This window comes from Brienomyrus brachyistius, chromosome 9 (assembly GCF_023856365.1).
Source record: "Brienomyrus brachyistius isolate T26 chromosome 9, BBRACH_0.4, whole genome shotgun sequence".
In the NCBI taxonomy this organism is placed as follows: domain Eukaryota; kingdom Metazoa; phylum Chordata; class Actinopteri; order Osteoglossiformes; family Mormyridae; genus Brienomyrus; species Brienomyrus brachyistius.
Window position 1 is genome coordinate 14,528,284 of NC_064541.1, and position 21,109 is coordinate 14,549,392.

Below are 21,109 nucleotides of genomic sequence, written 5' to 3' on the forward strand. Positions count from 1 at the left end.
CCCTCCGCTCCTGCCGCCCGCGGACCCCGCTCCCGTGCAGCCGCCATTGCCGGCGGACCCCGCTCCCGTGCAGCCGCCATTGCCGGCGGACCCCGCTCCCGTGCAGCCGCCATTGCCGGCGGACCCCGCTCCCGTGCAGCCGCCATTGCCGCCTTCGCCGCTGCCGCCGCCTGCGCAGCCGCCGCCTGCGCAGCCGCCTTCGCTGCCTGCTGCAGCTCCCGGGCAGGCGCCCCCACTGCAGCAACCTGCAGCTCCCGGGCAGGCGCCCCCACTGCAGCAACCTGCAGCTCCCGGGCAGGCGCCCCCACTGCAGCAACCTGCAGCTCCCGGGCCGGCGCCCCCACTGCAGCCACCTCCTGTTCCTGACCGCGCTCCAGTTCCTGCAGAGGCGCCCCCTCTGCAGCCGCTTGCTGCAGCTCCCGGGCAGGCGCCCCCACTGCAGCCGCCTGCTGCAGCTCCCGGGCAGGCGCCCCCACTGCAGCCGCCTGCTGCAGCTCCCGGGCAGGCGCCCCCACTGCAGCCAGCTCCTGTTCCTGACCGTGCTCCTGTTCCTGACCGCGCTCCTGTTCCTGTCCAGGCGCCCCCTCTGCAGCCGCCTGCTGCAGCTCCCGGGCAGGCGCCCCCTCTGCAGCCGCCTGCTGCAGCTCCCGGGCAGGCGCCCCCACTGCAGCCGCCTGCTGCAGCTCCCGGGCAGGCGCCCCCACTGCAGCCAGCTCCTGTTCCTGACCGCGCTCCTGTTCCTGACCGCGCTCCTGTTCCTGACCGCGCTCCTGTTCCTGTCCAGGCGCCCCCACTGCAGCCACCTGCAGCTCCCGGGCCGGCGCCCCCACTGCAGCCACCTGCAGCTCCCGGGCCGGCGCCCCCACTGCAGCCACCTGCAGCTCCCGGGCCGGCGCCCCCACTGCAGCAACCTGCAGCTCCCGGGCAGGTGCCCCCACTGCAGCCACCTGCAGCTCCTGACCGCGCTCCTGTCCCTTCTCCCCCTGTGACAGTTTCTCCCTCGCCCCGGCGAACTCGACCCCGACCTGGGGTCATGTCTGTGTCCCGTAAAGGGAGGGGACACAGACGCAGGGCTGGGGTCCCGCCCGCCCTGCCCCCTGGCTCGCCCTGCCTCGCCTGCGCTGGGGCTCGGTTGCCGCCTGCGGGTCCTGGCCCTCCGGGTCGGCTGTCGCCTGCGGGTCCCTCTCCGGTGCCTCGTCGCCCTGCCTCGCTCCCCTCTCCGGGTCCTGGTCGGTCGCCTGGGGGTTCCCCGACGGCGGCTCCTCGGTCGCCTGCGGGGCCCCTACCTCCGGCCCTCCCCCGGACATCGCCGCCTGCTGCGGCTCCCCCCTCCTCCGTGCCTTCGCCCTGGCCCCTTCCAGCTCCCTCGTCCCCTTCCCTGGTGCTCCCTCCTGCTCCCTCCCTGGCCCCTCCGCGGGTCCCTCGCCCTGCCTCCTCGGCCCCTCCGAGGTCCCCTCCGGCTCCGGCCTCCCGGCCGCCTGCGGCCCCTCTGGCTGCCTCCCGTCACCCGCTTGGGCTCCCTCGGGCTCCCCTTTGTTCCCCCTCCTTGTCTCCCTACGCCCCTGCCTTTGTCCCGCCTGTCTCTGCCCCTTCGTTTTCTGCTCGCCCTTTCGTTCCGCCCGTCTCTGTTCCTTGTGCCCCGGTGTACCCGCCTTGCACTCCTGGCCCCTTTGTTCCTCCTGTTCCCGCTGTGTCTCCCTTCCTGGTCTGTCTCTCTGCTTTCCCGACCCTCTGTCAGGTTTTGTCCTTTGTCTTGTCCCTGGCTGTGTTTTGTGCCTCGGTCCTGTTTCCTGTCTCTCGTTGATGGTTCTGTTTTTTTTTTTGCTCCAGGTCCCGGTTCCCGTGTCCCGTCTGTCGCCTCCTCCCTGGCGCGCCCGGTGAAGCGCGCCTTTGGGGGGGGGTTCTGTCATGCCCTGCTCGTCGGCTCCTCCTGTGTGCCACGCCCCCTGCCTACCCACGTGTTTTCTCCCGATTGTACCCAGCTGTATCTAGTTCATTTGCTCAGTCCTGTGTATATCAGTCCGTGTCTTACCCGAGTCCAGTGTCCGTCATTGATGTTGTCAATGTCTGTTTCCCGACCTGCTCCAGTTTCCCCGATTAAACCCCCGTTTTCCCGTATCCCGCTTGTCAGCCTGCTCGGCTCGCGATCGCTGCCCACGACCCGTGACAGAATGACGGACCCCAAAAAGAAGCGGAGAGGGAGGAGGAGAGTCCCGCAGGAGACGATCCGTCTCGGCGCCTGCTCGCTCTCCAGGCTTTGGCTCCCGACAGGGGACGAGAGGGAAGTACCCCGCCCTACCTCCAGCCCGGAGGCTGACCACACGCGACCCCGATCCCGTGTGGAAGTACTGGTTCTCCAGTGAGGACGAGGACGAGGAGCCCTTCCTCTACCCATACCCGGAGCCGGAGGCCTTTCTTCCGCCGTCCGTTTTTACGGACGTCGCGCCGCCTCCCGCCACCGCTAGGCGCCAGCGAGGGAGAAAGAAACCGGCGATCGCCGGTACAGAGGACCTCCCTCCGCTGCTCGCTGCAACGGCCGGACCCGAGGAGCTCCCTCCGCTCCTGCCGCCCGCGGACCCCGCTCCCGTGCAGCCGCCATTGCCGGCGGACCCCGCTCCCGTGCAGCCGCCATTGCCGGCGGACCCCGCTCCCGTGCAGCCGCCATTGCCGGCGGACCCCGCTCCCGTGCAGCCGCCATTGCCGGCGGACCCCGCTCCCGTGCAGCCGCCATTGCCGCCTTCGCCGCTGCCGCCGCCTGCGCAGCCGCCTTCGCCGCTGCCGCCGCCTGCGCAGCCGCCTTCGCTGCCTGCTGCAGCTCCCGGGCAGGCGCCCCCACTGCAGCCAGCTCCTGTTCCTGACCGTGCTCCTGTTCCTGACCGCGCTCCTGTTCCTGTCCAGGCGCCCCCTCTGCAGCCGCCTGCTGCAGCTCCCGGGCAGGCGCCCCCTCTGCAGCCGCCTGCTGCAGCTCCCGGGCAGGCGCCCCCACTGCAGCCGCCTGCTGCAGCTCCCGGGCAGGCGCCCCCACTGCAGCCAGCTCCTGTTCCTGACCGCGCTCCTGTTCCTGACCACGCTCCTGTTCCTGACCGCGCTCCTGTTCCTGTCCAGGCGCCCCCACTGCAGCCACCTGCAGCTCCCGGGCCGGCGCCCCCACTGCAGCCACCTGCAGCTCCCGGGCCGGCGCCCCCACTGCAGCAACCTGCAGCTCCCGGGCAGGTGCCCCCACTGCAGCCACCTGCAGCTCCTGACCGCGCTCCTGTCCCTTCTCCCCCTGTGACAGTTTCTCCCTCGCCCCGGCGAACTCGACCCCGACCTGGGGTCATGTCTGTGTCCCGTAAAGGGAGGGGACACAGACGCAGGGCTGGGGTCCCGCCCGCCCTGCCCCCTGGCTCGCCCTGCCTCGCCTGCGCTGGGGCTCGGTTGCCGCCTGCGGGTCCTGGCCCTCCGGGTGGGCTGTCGCCTGCGGGTCCCTCTCCGGTGCCTCGTCGCCCTGCCTCGCTCCCCTCTCCGGGTCCTGGTCGGTCGCCTGGGGGTTCCCCGACGGCGGCTCCTCGGTCGCCTGCGGGGCCCCTACCTCCGGCCCTCCCCCGGACATCGCCGCCTGCTGCGGCTCCCCCCTCCTCCGTGCCTTCGCCCTGGCCCCTTCCAGCTCCCTCGTCCCCTTCCCTGGTGCTCCCTCCTGCTCCCTCCCTGGCCCCTCCGCGGGTCCCTCGCCCTGCCTCCTCGGCCCCTCCGAGGTCCCCTCCGGCTCCGGCCTCCCGGCCGCCTGCGGCCCCTCTGGCTGCCTCCCGTCACCCGCTTGGGCTCCCTCGGGCTCCCCTTTGTTCCCCCTCCTTGTCTCCCTACGCCCCTGCCTTTGTCCCGCCTGTCTCTGCCCCTTCGTTTTCTGCTCGCCCTTTCGTTCCGCCCGTCTCTGTTCCTTGTGCCCCGGTGTACCCGCCTTGCACTCCTGGCCCCTTTGTTCCTCCTGTTCCCGCTGTGTCTCCCTTCCTGGTCTGTCTCTCTGCTTTCCCGACCCTCTGTCAGGTTTTGTCCTTTGTCTTGTCCCTGGCTGTGTTTTGTGCCTCGGTCCTGTTTCCTGTCTCTCGTTGATGGTTCTGTTTTTTTTTTTGCTCCAGGTCCCGGTTCCCGTGTCCCGTCTGTCGCCTCCTCCCTGGCGCGCCCGGTGAAGCGCGCCTTTGGGGGGGGGTTCTGTCATGCCCTGCTCGTCGGCTCCTCCTGTGTGCCACGCCCCCTGCCTACCCACGTGTTTTCTCCCGATTGTACCCAGCTGTATCTAGTTCATTTGCTCAGTCCTGTGTATATCAGTCCGTGTCTTACCCGAGTCCAGTGTCCGTCATTGATGTTGTCAATGTCTGTTTCCCGACCTGCTCCAGTTTCCCCGATTAAAACCCCGTTTTCCCGTATCCCGCTTGTCAGCCTGCTCGGCTCGCGATCGCTGCCCACGACCCGTGACACTTACGATGCGGAATGGAAGGGTGCGATATTTTTCTGTAGCGTGTGCGTTTTTCATTCTAATGGCTCTACGATTTGTCACACATGGTTACGCTCGAAATTCTCGCACGACGTAAGACAACTAACGTGGAGGCAGATGAAGCAGCCGGAGCAGCGGAGGTGGCAGCATTGGCCAGGGGGGTGGGAAAAGCCTCAGTCGGTAGACCAGCAGCCTGATCGGTGGCTTTGACCGGGGTGGAGGCCGGAGAACCGTTTTTGGTGGGAGAGTCCTGGCATACATACAGAGAGGGTCACTGGGACATCCACTTTACCACATCGAAGCACGGTCGCCTTCAGACGCCATGCAGATATATGGCACTGCAGGATGGCATGTGTCACAGAACGAGGCAGGAGGATAGTAATTGGGGGTCTCAGACTCACCTTGCCTGGGGAGCTGCAAAGAAAGGTACGCTGTTAGCCTCGGTCAAGGCAAACATGTCGTCCACAGAATGAGGCCAACAAACAGGAGCAAGAATTTTTCATTTTCCAGGCTGACATGGTCTCACAGACGTTACAATGGCGGCTATAGATGCACCCAGCGAAACCATGTAATTAGTGTCCGAAGTCTATGAGGCTCATATTCCTCAGCAGGACGAATGCAGCAGCAAAGCCAAGTGGTCCCCAACCCGGTCTTCGGAGCCCACCATTTGGTCTCCCTCTTCTGTATTTGCTGTCTATATTTGCTGTCTGTATTTGCTTCTGTCTGTATTTGCTCTCTCCCAGCTCCCTGCCAGGCAGTCCACATTTTTGTGAGCTGGGAGGGAGCAAAAACATGAACATGAACTGGCCCCCGAGGACCGGGTTGGGAAACACTGCCCTAGATAGAGAGTGCGGATGGAGGAGAATACTTACCCCTCCCTGTGCGTTCAAACGAACAGGACAGAGAACAAAGAAACAGAGTTAAGAGTCTGAAGCGCTTCAGCACACATGGTGTCACAGTGCCTCGAAAAGATAGCAACCCTCTTCATTTGAACGCAAAGTTTGCGTTTTCAGAGCTTTCAGCAATTTAAACACTAATGATTTTCCCTAATGCAGAGGTTCTAAGCAAAGGCATCAATGTTCAGCTCCTTCCCCAGGCCAAAAAATGACTGATTGTCTTCAGTGATAGAGAGCCATGCGTTCCCTGCCCTAAGGTCCCTGTCCTGTGCTGTGACATGGAGCTTTAACGGCGAAGGACGAAGACACCAGTCGGTAACGAGGGCAGTTCAGGTCGAGAATGAATTACAAAAGCCGCAAGGTCAAAGACACATGAGGATGGCTGTCGCCATGAGTCACCGGGCGACATCATGAGAAGCCGACGAAGCTGACAGGTGAGCAACTGATTCATCTCAAACCCTGCGTTTCGGAGATGCTGCAACCACACAGGGAAAAGCTGCTGTGATCCACAGTGCCGTCCATGCGACAAGCATGATTATGACTGTTATGTAATGGAGCTGTAACAAAAACCTCACGTCTGAACAGGACAAGGACTTGATTCATTGCTGACATTTCCTTTAAGTTGGAGCACTCAATCATCTGGTAAACATTTTTGTAAATAGGCATACAGGTATCCCCTGCTTTAAGAAATCAGTGCTCCTAATCCATCGAGGTGACTGTGGCTCACTACTGCCAATTTCACAAGTAGCGAGTTCGCCACGTTTAGTTGAAGTGGTTGCTAGACCATTTTCGTGAGACTCATAAGACCCACAGGAGGTGTTTATGATATCATTTACTAACGTATCATTGTTTCTTATTTAAAATATATGAAAGTACGTTGTTGGCGACTGGTATCACTCTTGAAATTACTGAATTCATTTTATTTGATGTAAATTACTAAGTTTTGGAGTCACATTCCCCTAACCCTATTTTCCCCATTGGATATGTGACCCATCACCACGAAATTAGTCTTATGGGTGTATTTCTACCAGTGCAACTTAAGACTTATTTTGTGGTGATGGGTCACATATGTGTATTTTCGTATGCAACTTTAGTGAATGCTAGATTTTTCAGGAATGCGTTAGTTGCATTGTAGCAGGACAGACTTTAATTGTATGTGCTATATTTTATACTTAAATTGTGGCAACACAGTAGGTTTGTTTACACCAGCATCACCACAAGCACGTGACTGCTGTGCTGCACTATGACAGCTACAATATTACAAGGTGAAGGACATTTTGAGCTCATTGCAATCTTATGGGACTATCGTCGTATATGCAGTCGGTCGTTGACCAAAACGCTATGTGACCCATGACGTTTATCGCTGATAAACCAACGCTAAACAGTCTTTTTCCTTTTCTCCTTTTTTTAATAAAAGCAAAAAACCTCTTGGGAGTTTCTTTCAGTTACTGAAAACAGGTGCTAATGTAGGTCTTCTGTGAAAGCGAAGTGCCGTAAAGTGAACATTCGTAAAACAGGAGATACTTGCATATGTAAATATTATTTTTAACTAAATATTGTAATTTTGAATGGTGTGACTACTTTTGCAAGGCACTGTACATCTCACTATAAATGGAGCCTTCTGATCTGATTTTACATTCAGCACTTACATTATATATGCATATATTTCACACATATATGCATATAATCATTCATCCCTTGTTTTCTCCTTCCAGTGCCTTGAGGCAGTGGCCGCTCCAAATTATTTTTGAAGGGAGGGGTAAGGGGGAGGCAGTTAAAATGGGTAGAGGAGGGGCATCCAAAGAGGAAAAATGAAGTTTGCCACCCACTTCTTTCCACTAAGAGCACAAAATAAATAAAATAGAATAAAAAAAAATCTTAAAATTCATGGTAATTATGAATACAATTCGTGAAAATTCATGTTCAATTATGGGAACGTGCTTTTGGGAAAATAGCTTGGGTAGCCAGGAACAGTGCCCATCTTATTCGCCCCTCTCTTGCCTGACCTCCACTTTCAATCAAATGGCCAAGTAACTGCTTGTCACCATTACCCTTCTGCATGGGTGTCCCTCATGGATCAGTAGTGGGACCTCCCACTATTTTCACTCAGTAATCATATCCCTTTTTCCTTTCATGCACCTGGTATCTGACAGCAATGACCACTACTTGGATAGACACTCATTACCTGTAACTAAAATTCTAAGTGTAATTTCATTTCCAAAGATTTTCCAAAAGATTTTGTGTCTATGATCCTTCATCACATCCCCACAACTGATGCTACTATTTTCAGAGTCAGTTCTTTCCTCACCAATCAATTACGATGAAAAATACATCACAAACCATCACTGAAGATGAAGCTTCACCTCTAATACATAAAAATGTACATGACCCACAAGTTTCAATGCCAGCTTTGGACTAGCCTCTGCTATCGAAGTTGTGTTTTTGGTCTAACATGAACTGTTACCTGTAAAGTCTATATGTTAGAAATTAAGTTTTAGACATTCTTAATTTGATTCCATTTTAACTTAGGTCTCTTCCGTCGACAGTTTAGCCAGTTAGGACCACTTACCCCTTTTTCCCTTCCAGTGTGTTCAGGTGCGTCTCCAGTGACTCCAGGAGACTTTCAGGTGCCTGAAAACAAGCAATACAAGGACCATAAGTAAACCAGAGATTCGGGCCTAAAGGTTGGCATCATCAGAGGAACAAGAAATTATGACAGAAATCAGTTCCCTCAAGGATAGCATGATAGTGATAACAAATGCCAACAGAAATCAAGGCCCTTGTCATTGGCACGATAATAACAACATATTACAACAGAAACCAAGGCCATTAAGGTTAGTGTGCCAGCGATGACAAATTACAACAGAAATGAAGGCCTTCACGAATAGCAGGATGGCGATAAGAAATTGCAACAGAAATCAAGGACCAAAAGGTTATAATGATAGTAATAACGTTACAACAGGAATCAAGGCCATCAAGGTTTGCATCACAAGAATAATTAATCAGACAAGAGAGCGGGAGCATACATATTAGCTTCACAGGGCCTGAGGCAAAAATGTCATCACACTAGGGGAGAGACATATAAGGAGTGTTGCAGAAAAAACAGAGGCTATCAGCAGGGGTTACTGGACAATGCACAGTTAGGAGATTCAGGGAGGGGACATGCAACAACAGAGCTAAAATAAGAGATCAGAAATAAAGGAATACAGCTCCAATCAGAACCACTAATTATAGCTCAAGGCTTCCGATTTTTAACACAGTAGCAGACGAACAATACATGCCCATGCTTAAATGTGACCGCCAAAGCGTCCCACTTCACTGCCCATAATGCAACGCAGCATGCTCACCCAAGAACAACAGAGACGCATGAGACCCAAACATGCGTTGAGAGTCAAATACAGCAGAGCAGCGTAGCCAAGCATGCTTCGTCCGTGAGAAAAAAATCCCAGAATCACTGCGAGACGTCGAATTAGTCACGGTCACTTCTTCGTTATTGCTTTTTTTGCTGCCAATTTTCTCAGGGAATAATGAAAGACAGGGAGATCCCAGAGGATGCTGGGAATACGACAGAGAAACCGTGGAAGCTGCAGTCACCACGCATATCGATGAGGGCCATACTGCTGCCCACACTGCCTGAAGTGCACCGACAGCACTGGACACCAGTCAAAAAGCAGTCAAAAATTATTAATATGTCACCCCTATGTTCTTCTGTGCCGTCATGATGGTCTGCCCAGGATTATCTGACTGAGGACCATCTCTCACTTCCAGAGTCACCATTGAATTGATACTTTATTGACTCCTGAGGGAGAAATTTATGCCTTTATGCCTCCCTCAACTTGCTTTCCATAGGTGAGACCATTTATTCGCTACCATCGCCGCACGACACGGAACGCGGAGTACAGGCATCCATTGAGACACCATTCTCATAAGGGTACCTTTCTCAGAATGTTAACCCAAACAAAGCTTAGTGCGACGGTCCTTGTTCCGGCCAGAGCCACGAAGCGGCTTTTCCTCTGGCTGATTGCTGCCCTGTATTTTATTACATTTAGTTGCTTTACAGACATTTTAACCCAATGTAGTTTACAGTTCTTATAAGTCGCCTTTCTCCAGAAAATAGCAGATCCCTGGCCCTGTAACCTGCAGCCTGGTCACACAGCCAGTCCCCGAAGTCTCGAAGTAGCTGTTGCTGTCTGGTACTTGAACCGATGAATATGTCTGACACTCCAGCTCCCGGCACTCCTGGAGTGCATACCGGAGAAGTGAGGCCTCCCCCAACCCTGCCTGAATGTTGAGTTCTGAACAGAGTTCACTAGTCATTCATACCGAGCAGTACTTACACAGGTTTTGGTATGAAGTCTGTATCAGGTTTATAGATCGATTATATGAAACATATTTGGTTTATAAGGAGGGGATACACAGACCAGATTAAGTTTATGGACAGAAGATATGAAGACCATATCAGGTAAGGATATAGATCATATTGGGTTTACAGACAGGAGATAGGAAGATCATATGTAGACCATACCATGTCTATTGGACAGGTTTCATGCAGACCACATCAGATTTATAGGTGGTATATGTAGACTATATCAGGTATATAGATGGTATATGTAGACCACGCCAAGTTTACAGTATAGATAGGTTTTATGAAGACCATATCAGGTCTATAGGTGATATAAGTAAGATCATATGAGGTCTGTAGGTGGTATATGTAAGACCATATCAGACACAGAGACCGCCTACCTCTGTCCCTTAGCACTCCATGCAAATTCCCCCAGCCTTGGCCCCCAGCTTCAGCCCCCAGTCCAAAATCCCAGCTTCAGCCCCCGTTTCCAGTGAAGCCCATGGCCTTGCCCCGAGGGGGGGAGCTTCAGTGCATGCTTCAGTGCAAGACAACAGACCCCACCCTCTTGGGGGCCTTCCAGAATGTCGGACCACTGCGGCTAAGGCTCTTTTGGAGAGCAGCTCCAGCTGGACCTCCGCACCTTGCAGACAGGTCCATGATAGAATCTCTACATAGACGTATGGAAGATTCCAGAGAAATGGCACACACTGGTCCACATCTTAGAATTTACATTGTCCTGCAGTGGAGCGATATCCCAGAAAATCCCCCAGTCACATCCCGGTCCAGTGAGGCCTGCACTGCTCTGGACAGGAGGGGTATCACGTGTGCATATCTGTGACTGGGACCCTGAGAGATGCCCCCTCATTGGCTGTCCCAAAATGCGGAATGCACCGTCTATGCACTACTCACACTCTCAGCCTGTGTGATCAAGCTGCACCTCTGGAAGTGAGAAGAGAATAGGCAGAGTGGCTGTCAATCACCTGGGTGAGAGTGCAGAGAGGACACAATGGAACCATGGGATCCGCCCCAGATGGAACAAAGCGAGAGGATAGGATAGGATGACCTGTGAACTGCACCATGGATGTCTGCGATTGGCTAGGGCTGCCGCAGGAAAACGAATCGCAACTGGTCAGGACCTCAGAGTACAGGAGTCTGGGAGTTGGCTTTGGCCACAGAGCATGCACACACACAATGTACAACACCAAACACACACAAGCGATGTTAGTAGAAGCGTCATGAAAGAGGAGGATCTACGATAAAAGGCGACTGTTTTCAGGGGAGCTGACCTGAGTGAGCTCGGGAATGTCGTTTTTGTCGATTCCGACTTGCTGTTGAAAGGGAGAGAGCATGTTAGAGGTCAACCCTAGACAGCCTTCGTCATTTTGAACCCGGAGCCTGGGCTCAGCCATCAGGCACCTCAGCGATCTTGAGGAACTCTGACACGCGAGTCATCCGTGTCAGGAAGCGCTTGTAGATCTCCAGAGCGTCCTTGCACTGGCCCTTCTTCATCTCAAAGAACTTCTCTGTCATACGAAGAACGAAAAAAATACTATTGAGCAAAAGCATATCATATATAAATCACACGTTATATCAATTCCTGCTATTTAGCAGAGGTGTAGTTAGTTTAATTGCTTGGAGCAGTGCCATTGAGCACATCAGTTATTTACATGCCCTGAACTCCGACTGAATAGCCTACATGAAGCCACTTAAGTTCATCCATGAATGTGCAGAAAAGGTGTCATTATACTACAAATGAGCTTTTTACTGGGGAATCCTCACCTAACAGATTGATGATCCCGTCGTTATAGCAGGCAAAGAGCTTAATTAGGTCTTTGAAGAGCAGGAGAAAGGCCGCATTGATGACTCCATTGACAAGTTCGTTAGGATGGACCTGTCAGGGGGGAAGAAGGAGGAAGCTTCATCTTGTGTAGACGCCGAATATCCATTTAGAAGCGTGATCAATTCCAGCAAGAGCTTTATGCATCCACAATGAATTCTCCCATATTTAATAACATGCCTGATGTTATTGCTGAATGAAGTGTAAAACATACAGAACTGAATTGTATTTTGTGGGTCACTAAGAGTTATATTTACTGGATTTGTACTTGGGATTTAAGATGCCTGAATTTACAACCACGACACGCTGACCAGTGGCTACGGTAATCGGTAATCATGACCGGCAGGTGACAGCGTTTGCCGGTTGTGTCGACATGCAGACTGGCATTATCCGTCGTTGCCGGTGCGTCCGCATCACGTCAAACACTGTGATTTCACTCACATCGAACTCCAGCAGGGCGTCGATCTGGCCCTGGAGAGTCGGCATTCCCTTCAAAAGCTTCTCCGTGGTCATGGTCCTCATCACTCCATCGGCACTGGGATGCACGGCAGATGTAGGTAAACAAGGGAGGGAAGTGGCAGAGATCAGGAGTGTGGGGTTACCGCTTTCATACCCCGCTCCCTGTGCCTGTACCAGTTTATCATTCTGATCTACAGTCAGACTCCGCCCACTGTGGGCAAACATTACTTGAGCACCCCCACCCCCATCTCTTTGCCAGTAGCCTGACAGCAGGAGCGGCAGCCGAGTCAGCTCCAGAGCTCGGGAGAAAGCAGCTTGTCGCTCTGACGTGAGACGAGGCATGTAAACCAAACAGCAGCCATGCCAGGTTAGCCCGAGATTAGCGGCTGTGTTGGCTGAACAATAACCCAGCGTGTGTCACTCATCGCTTCTCAATGAGCAGTCGTCTGGGTACCTGCTGGCCCAGAAGCCCACCCCCGCGATGAAGGCTGACATACCCTTTCTTCACCCTGGCGAAGTCAAACGCCATCTGCCGATAAGTGAATGCCTTCTCGTTCAGGTAGCGACTATAGCGTCTGATGAAGGTAGACATGTCATAGCCTGGAAGAGGAGACCATAGGTGGTGAAGTGGCGCATGACAGGAGGCCACAGAGGGGCCGAGAGAGGCTGAGGGAGGCTGAGAGGCCCCTGAGAGGCCCCAGAGAGGCTGAGAGACGCCCCAGAGAGGCCCCCAAGAGGCAGAGAGAGGCCAAGAGAGGCTAAGAGAGGCCCCAGAGAGGCTGGGAGGCCCCAAAGAGGCCGAGAGAGGCCCCCAAGAGGTCGAGAGAGGCCCCAGAGAGGCCCCCCAAGAGGCCCCCAAGAGGCCGAGAGAGGCCCCAGAGAGGCCCCCAAGAGGCCGAGAGAGGCCCCAGAGAGGCCCCCAAGAGGCCGAGAGAGGTGAGAGAATCTGAGAGAGGCTGAGAGGCCCACAGCTCCACAGCATGAGGAGAACTTTATGTTTTAGGGTTTTCCTAGTGGGAAACCAGGCCGCTGATCAATTAATTGATATTTGGAGCACGTGATCTGTGGGTCAAACTTATTAGTAAGCATGCCTTACTCACCATGGGAGCCGGTCTTGTCCAGAAAATTACTGAGGTTGAAAAGAGTGTTCCTGGAGGCAAGGTACTGGATGAATCTCTACAGAAATGGAGCATGCAGAACAAATGGATCAGATCTCAACCCGAGCACAATTCTGCCCTACAAAGGCAAAACACAGTAACTAAGGATGTGTATTACCACGTATTTTATTTCTGTTTTCACCACTGTCTGTAATATAAACATTTAAATTACCAGATTAAAAAATCTATATTTTAACGTGAGAATCAAATCTCAAAATGAAACATTCAATACCTTAATCAATAATTTAGTGTCAATCCTTCACAGTAACTACACTAATGCTGAGACTAAGAAAATAGATTTTCTCCTTGGTTTTAGTGTGGATTTAGTAGATAATGTTATTGTCACAGTGTTCTTCAAAAGCACACATATTTGAAGAAAGATAGTTTGTCGCAATTTTGATAAAACGTGCAGTTACTGTGTTTTGCCTTTCTAGGGCAGTATTCTCTAACTAGGAGGAGCGCCGCCTTCCCAGCATGCATTGCGGCAGGTATCCCACCCCAGGCTGTCCGCAGGAGCTCCCTGGCTGACAACTGATGAGTGCTGCTCTGATGCGCTGGCAGGGGCATATTCACTGTATGCCGCCAAACAGACAGGGCGTGTGAGGAGAGTCTTCTGGCAAACAGCAGCCCCGGCACCCAAGGGGCCTGTGAAGGACGTCCGGACAACGATGTGCCCAGACATCCATATGGAATTAAACTGGCCCTCCTTCAGCGTGGAAAAAAGTCACAGTCTCAGACTGCAAAGGACAGGAGTCTGATCTGAGCTCAGGTGTGAGAGACGAGCATGCAGACCCAAATTGGAACAGGCTAGGAGCTAGATAACAGAGCTATTATCAGCAAATAAACAGCAAAACAACATTTACGAAAAACCGCTGTGACTCGGGGCCCAATCGGACATGCTGTGACATGCAGGGCCACAACTTACAGGCAAAACATCTTACTGATGTTTGATTCTGGGTATTAATCATTTCATAAAAACATTTATATCTTCATAGTCTCCCAGGTTTGCTGACACATCATGGCTAAATTTAATTTGGAGAGGTGGGTGTGTCAGCCATATTCTGCAGAGAATAAACGTTGCAGTAATAAACTTAGTGTTAGATTTATTTCCATAAAGTTAAGCAACTGTATGACTTGTTTACATTTAACGTGAAAATGTCGGGCACAAAGATGGCCACCCGGACAGTGAGGGTTTCTCTGTGAGGATGTTGCCAGAACCTCCGACGTTAATTTCAGTCATCTGGGCGCCTGTAGTGCAGCCAAAATGCATTTTGCTGCAAGACCTGCTAATTACGCCCAAATCCGTGACTAAAGAACAATTATGAGGCCCAGAGTACAGAACGTACCGAGCTCACCGTGCACTCATCATGCACAGAGGTGGGGTGAAGATTAGGGCAGAGAAAAATGGGGCTTTCAAGGGCGCGGTAGGAGAGACCACCCTGCATTTCGATAATCCAGTTTATGCTGTTTACTTTACCAGGTCCCATTAGGTTTCACCTGCGCTGGCTGTCAGCAAATAGCCAATTCGCCCACAGGGGCTCCTGACCTCTCAAGTCCCCCTCAGCAACAGAAATAAGGGATTTTTTTGAACCGCATCATCAATCTGTGATGTGTGACCATGAAATATGAGAGGTGGCACCTTGCTGGCAGAAGCGAAAAGCTGGATGTGTTGCTTTTCACTGAACAAACAAACAATGTAAGATCATTTAGTAAAAATACATGTATGAATAATACACAAAATTGTCAATTTCCCCCCCAGTAAGCAAAATACCTGAATGTTACTGCAGTGTAAGCTTATAATGTTAATATAGTATACTTTTGGTATTTTGAATTCTTGGTGGCAAAATTATCCTAGCCGGGTGTGCCCCCAATATTCCCTCTGCGAATTTTACCATGGGGGGGGGATCCCGCCCCCAGCTTGGCAAATATTTTTGGCCAAGATTGAAAAATACCATAGCATTGTTGCTCTTGAAAATACCGGCAAAATCCCCAGCGTATCATGTCTGGACGGTATGGTGGTATGAAACATGAGATGCCGCCCGAGCGGACAGCAGTGAATTTATTTTTTACACGGGAAATGCAGGACAGGCAAAAGTCGTGCTACCGGTCACCTATCGGCATGACTTCTGCACAGACATGGTGGTCAGAGATCAGTGTGGCTGTGAGCCACAGAAACCGTCTTCACACATAAACCGCCCCGGGAAGCGTCTGTCTGGCCGCTGTACCGACCGAGCAGCTGCTGCTACCTCACCCTGAGAGATCAGCGAAACAATATCATGCCTATATCTACTTTACGTTCTTTAATTTTTAATGCAATATTAACGAAAACAATGATAATGCAATCACCGCCTTTCCATCTGCAGAAAAAGCCATACTAATGTCAAGCAGTATACCGACGTTTGGCATGGTATGTTTGGAGTTAGCTCAATGACCATTTCGTAGAAACCTATTTTTAAATAATAAAAACAGTCAGCTTACTGTGTCTGGTGAAACTCAACCCTCTCCTTATAGAGCTCCAAGACGATGGACCAGCCCGAATTAATGGACCAGTTAATGAACCTGGACAGCCTGGTCTTATCCCCGACTACCCAAAGAGGTGTGATTATTCTGGGTGTGACACCTACCTCATTGCCGAGGACCATCATGTGATGTGTCGTCACTAGTGCCTTGAAGACCACGACCCAACTGGCATTGGTCGCCCTCTCGAAAAGTGTGTCAGCCATCTGTGGGATGTTCACGTTGGTCTCGTTGGTGGCCTGGATCAGGTCTGAGGAGAAGCAGAGGAGAGAGGCAAACTTGTGTCACACACTTGTCACATTGCTGGTTGTACAAGAGCTGCTCCTTCAGAGATATTCGGCTTTACGCTTCACGCCAGGCAGGATTACCACGAGCTGTCGATTCTTAAGTAAACTGATCATGCCGCAATAAACCTGGAATGACCCAGTGACACTCAACTGTAGCATCAGTGTGACTGTACAGCAATGTGTTATTGTCTAACACACAGCCGCAAGCCACGGCTGAACTCCTAACCTGTTGGCCAACACACGAGGATAAACATCTGCCATGAAGAAGCTGAGGGCCAACCAAATGCTTACACTGAGTTTCCCAACCCATGACGACCCTTATAATCAGAACAATGCTAACACTGTGAACCGGAATGACAGGGACAACCCTATTTATACAATTTACTGAAACAAGATACTTCCACAGGAGGACAATGATGTGGCAGAGGAGACACTCCAGCTCCCGTGGTTGCAAACGCCAGCTGCTTTGTGCCGGTACCGCGGGTAAGTGGCAATTATCGATGGATCAGATTTCCTTCTGAAAGTTCCAGGGTCAGTGCAGGGCAAGGTGCCCCAAACCCAGAACCGCCATAACACCAGGAAGCACAAGGAGCAGCAGTCAGGGTGGCTGAGAGGAAGGGAGCCTCTGCAGATTTTAAACATCAGCACAGCCTTTGCAAGTCACAGAAAAAACGCAAATATGCGTTTTGATATAGGCGAGGTGTGGCCTAGCAGGTTAGGATACAAGGAGTAAGGCCGTTTACCCCGACTGCTCCAGGAAGTGGCTCACCCAGCTCTTTCAGTTATATGTCACTTAAGAAAAAAGCATGTTCTAGACAAATAAGACATGGGTTATGGAACATCCTTCACGTCAAAGATCAGAGCTCTGTGAGAATAAAAGTTATCTTCCCGTTTTCTTTTTGTCAAATCACCGTTAGTAAAAAAATATTCGGAAGACGATGCTCATCCTAGCTTAAGTAGAACCTCAAATATTAAAATGTGACAAATATATGAGCCCTATTCCCCGACAGTATAAGTACATCTTTCAAAACACCAAATCACATTCTTATGCCTCAGCGATCATGTATGTATTAGAGTAACTAGCTGTGACTGTGAATTAACATTCAACAAATGGCTTGCTTTGGTCAGCTGGAAAAAAATACATTTGTCACTGTTCTTCCCATGTTTAGGTTCTCAGAGACAGGACATAGCATGATAGGCTAAGTAAAGGTACCTACCTGTATGCAAACCCCCCCCCCCCCCCACATGTTAGGAGAGCTGACTCACTGCGCTGTGACTCACATAAGTGCATAAATGAGACGGGTCTTTTCAAAACCGAGATTCTTGATGTTATAATCATGGTAAATGATTCACAAAACAGTTTTGTGATACTTCTACGAGATAATACAAATGTATGTATGAGCTTCTATTACTGAAAGATCAGAGGTGGATCCTCTGTGGGGAAGGGGGGGGCATGCAAATTGAACAAAAATATAAATTGTCCCCAATTTCTGCATTTAATGCACAAAATAATAAACGAAAACACATTTTCTTAAATTACATAGTAATTACGGTCATAGTGTGGTGTTTGTGTGTTTATCCTGAAAAGCTAGCTATCCATCAGTCCATGCAATCATCCATTTACTATCTGCTTGGGGGGGGGGGGATTGGCTGGAGCCTATGCCAAGCAGCATAGGGAACAATGGTGTCAGAAAATGAATAGTAAAATATATGCTGTTAATTTCTTCTAATCCTTGATCAAGAGTAAATCACACACTTCGCTTCCTTTTGATGAAAATCATCACCATTTCGCAACATTTACGTCACATTTGCTGTTTAGTTCATTCACCAGGTATTTTACTGTATCAGAACCATGAAGGTTATTTAAAATGTAACTACCAGCGAAATGCCGCAAACCCCGTCTAGTAACGCTATTTTTCATTTACATCCGTGCAGAAGATGTACTTTCTTGCCTCTAACAGAAAGAGAAAGTGACAAGACACAATAATATAAAGCGAAATGCAACAATGACTTTCCATGAGTGCATGCCCTCGTTGCATGTGATAGGTTGGTGAGTTTTTACCTGCCGACTAGCTAACCACCAGTTAGCAAAGTAGCTTCAGCGGAGCCCCCCATATCTACATAGGAACCAGGCCTGCACAAAGGAAAACACTAGGAAATGTGTATATTCGTGCAATATAGCTGCATCACATACATGTGTTTGGGAAAACTGCTTCCCGAATTCTACAATCAGCATCATCACCCAGAACCAATGAAAATGAGGGGTACTTGAGGGGCAATCAACAATCAAATTTTTGGGTGCTTTCCCATACCCCATATTGGCTCCGCCTCTCTGAAAAATGCCATGTTTTTGTGAGAGCAGATTTCTTTTGTGAGAGCAGTTCTTGTTCTCCAGTGCACCTCTACAAAGGTCAAATCAGCGGTGTCACACCTCCGCCTCCTGAGCATGTGCTTTCATAGCTCTACACGGCACAATAGTGTGAGTTTATGGCTGAAGACACACAATAGCATTAACAGTAATGATAGCGGCAGGTATGCTAACAGCTGCCATAGCAGGAGTAGCATTAACAGTAATGATAGCGGCAGGTACGCTAACAACAGCCAGAGCAGGAGTAGCATTAACAGTAATGATAAATAGTAGCAGGAGCATTAAGAGTAACAACAGCAGGAGTAGCAGTAACGGTAATGTTAGCAACAGGTACGCTAACAGCCGCCATAGCAGGAGTAGCATTAAGAGTAATGATAAATAGTAGCAGGAGCATTAAGAGTAACAATAGCAGGAGTAGCAATAACGGTAATGTTAGCAACAGGTACGCTAACAGCCGCCATAGCAGGAGTAGCATTAACAGTAATGATAAATAGTAGCAGGAGCATTAAGAGTAACAACAGCAGGAGTAGCAGTAACGGTAATGTTAGCAACAGGTACGCTAACAGCCGCCATAGCAGGAGTAGCATTAACAGTAATGATAGATAGTGGCAGGAACATTAGGAGTAACAATAGCAGGAGTAACATTAACAGTAATGATTACAGCATGTAAGCTAACATGCAGTAGTAGCATTGTCTGTACAAGCAGCAGAGAAAAAGGAGACAGAAACAGCTATAGCATCATATCCGGATGCAAGCCCGCCCATCCCATGACAATCCTCCAATCAGAGTCCGTATGCTACCACCACTTCTACTATGACAGATGGCGAGGCCTTACAGTGACAGAGATGTGACTCTATGTGAGCCTCAAGGTCACTTTGCCGTCACATCGCCATATTTCTTACAGACTTCGCTTATTTATGGTCAACATTGTGCGTTTGTTTTTTTGTTCCCAGAATTCTGTGCAACCGACCACCTGTGTTTGGGGTCAGGGCACAGAGCAGCTGAGGGGGAATCTCTCCACGGGGTAATCCTCCCAAGCTGTCCAACAACACCCTGGGGAGGGAGGGCGGGGGGGGGGGGGGGTTGCAGCCACACAATCAGCCCACAGCAAATGTGGGGCCACTTTCACGCAACAGAACCCAGGCCAGCTGCCCCAGATTCATCCTTTTTAAATAGCAGAGTAGAGCTGGACCACAAATGCACACAGTACATTATACAGGACCATTCATTCATGTGCCTTAGCTACTGGTCCTACGCAGGGTCACGGGGACCTAGAGACTATCCTGGAAGTTACAGGAACAAAACAGGGAATAACCCAGGATGTTTTTTGGGGAAATGGAAAAACCCCACAACGACATGAGGAGACACAAACTCCACACACATACTCGAACCCTGGTCTCCAGAGGTGTGACACAATAGCACTCGCCACTGCACTGCCCCCGTCCAGAAGGACTTTGGACCTCCCCGAAGACGTGACAGAGGAACGTTCTCCTGACCCTCTCCACATCCAAAACCAAGCACACAGCCTTGCCGGGCTTTTCACTGCTTCTGTTATGGTGGCTGGAGATCTTAGTTACATGCACATTTTTGTTAAAAAGGCATAAATAGAAGCTGTATTCACACACTGAGAAACACAGCATCACCCAAAGACCACGTCACAGGCCGGTGTACACGTGACTGACGAGTTCCCCTCCAGCTCTCTCACGCTACAACCAGAACCGTCGCTACATGCCAGCTCTACAGGAATTCGTCCAGCCCTTCTTGGCCCGTATTATCGGGCGGGGGGGGGGGGGGGGGGGAGCATTGCGTGCCGGCTTGTGTTGCCACGGCAACCCATTTCCACGCAGCAGGCCGAAAAGAGACGGTTTAATTTCCAAGCACTTTTCGTTGTGAGGCCGATAAGCTGTGATGTAATCTGTGGGGAGCAGCTGAACAGGACCACCTGGCAACGGAGGGCCGCCAGCAGCCGCCATTTTCCACAGAGAACCTATAAAAATGTATAGTGCCCCCATGAGGCCGGGTGATGCTATACATTTGTGGCATAGGACACAAATTAGTAGAATATGGATTCACCTCTCAATTGATTATCCTGATCAACTGACACCAGAATAACACACACAGTGTATGCATTTCATTTTTTTGCACTGTGTTTACTTGTTTGCACTATGGCTGCTGTCTTTGTCGCTTGTATGTTTAGCACATTATCTATGTTTGTTTGTGCACTACATTCTCACTGCTGTTTGAACCAGAATCTCCCTTTGGGGTCAATAAAGCCCATCTTAAACTTAATCTTAATCTTAAACTTAATCTTAATCTTAATCTTAATCTCAAACCCCAGAGCGCCCAGGGCAGGCTCTACCTTTCCTGGGTTCTCATGGGAAAGCTTTACTTGGATGTTCTCCCAATGAGAAAACTGACAATCATTTAATCTCCTCCACAACTAAGGTGATTCTGGGCCTCGGCAGCTGCCCTCTTGCCTATAGCGGGAGGTGGCCCCTGACTGTCCCTCCCCCGCATATTTGGACCACATGGGTCGGTACTGCACCTGATCAACCCTCCCATTCCTCTTCCAAGTGTTCTGCAGTCTCATACTCCAAGTGTTGGAATCACATCTTTCTTCAACCATGAGTTATACGGTGACCGAGTGTAAACTTAAAACACAAAAACAGTAACCATATGAACATTCAGAGAACCTCAGTACCTGAAATGCGCAGTGAGAAACTGCAAGAATAAGGAGTCAAAGCCCCACTGGCATGCTCAGCATGTTGTCTG

General features: G+C 51.1%; 1 protein-coding gene across 2 annotated transcripts in view; it reads right to left on the bottom strand.

Moving 5' to 3' along the window:
* snap91a (synaptosome associated protein 91a) overlaps nucleotides 1-21,109 on the bottom strand; it is a 37,477-nt gene that overhangs the window by 11,500 nt on the left and 4,868 nt on the right. The window contains exons 2-11 of one of the 2 annotated variants that reach the window (XM_049025186.1): nucleotides 15,790-15,932; nucleotides 13,109-13,184; nucleotides 12,506-12,608; nucleotides 11,991-12,084; nucleotides 11,492-11,603; nucleotides 11,129-11,235; nucleotides 10,999-11,040; nucleotides 7,937-7,998; nucleotides 4,873-4,885; nucleotides 4,579-4,721 (exon numbers count right to left, since the gene is read on the bottom strand). In XM_049025186.1, coding sequence (XP_048881143.1) covers nucleotides 4,579-4,721; nucleotides 4,873-4,885; nucleotides 7,937-7,998; nucleotides 10,999-11,040; nucleotides 11,129-11,235; nucleotides 11,492-11,603; nucleotides 11,991-12,084; nucleotides 12,506-12,608; nucleotides 13,109-13,184; nucleotides 15,790-15,932 — 895 coding nt within the window. The remainder of the gene's footprint in view (nucleotides 1-4,578; nucleotides 4,722-4,872; nucleotides 4,886-7,936; nucleotides 7,999-10,998; nucleotides 11,041-11,128; nucleotides 11,236-11,491; nucleotides 11,604-11,990; nucleotides 12,085-12,505; nucleotides 12,609-13,108; nucleotides 13,185-15,789; nucleotides 15,933-21,109) is intronic. The other variant, XM_049025187.1, reaches the window with a different exon arrangement.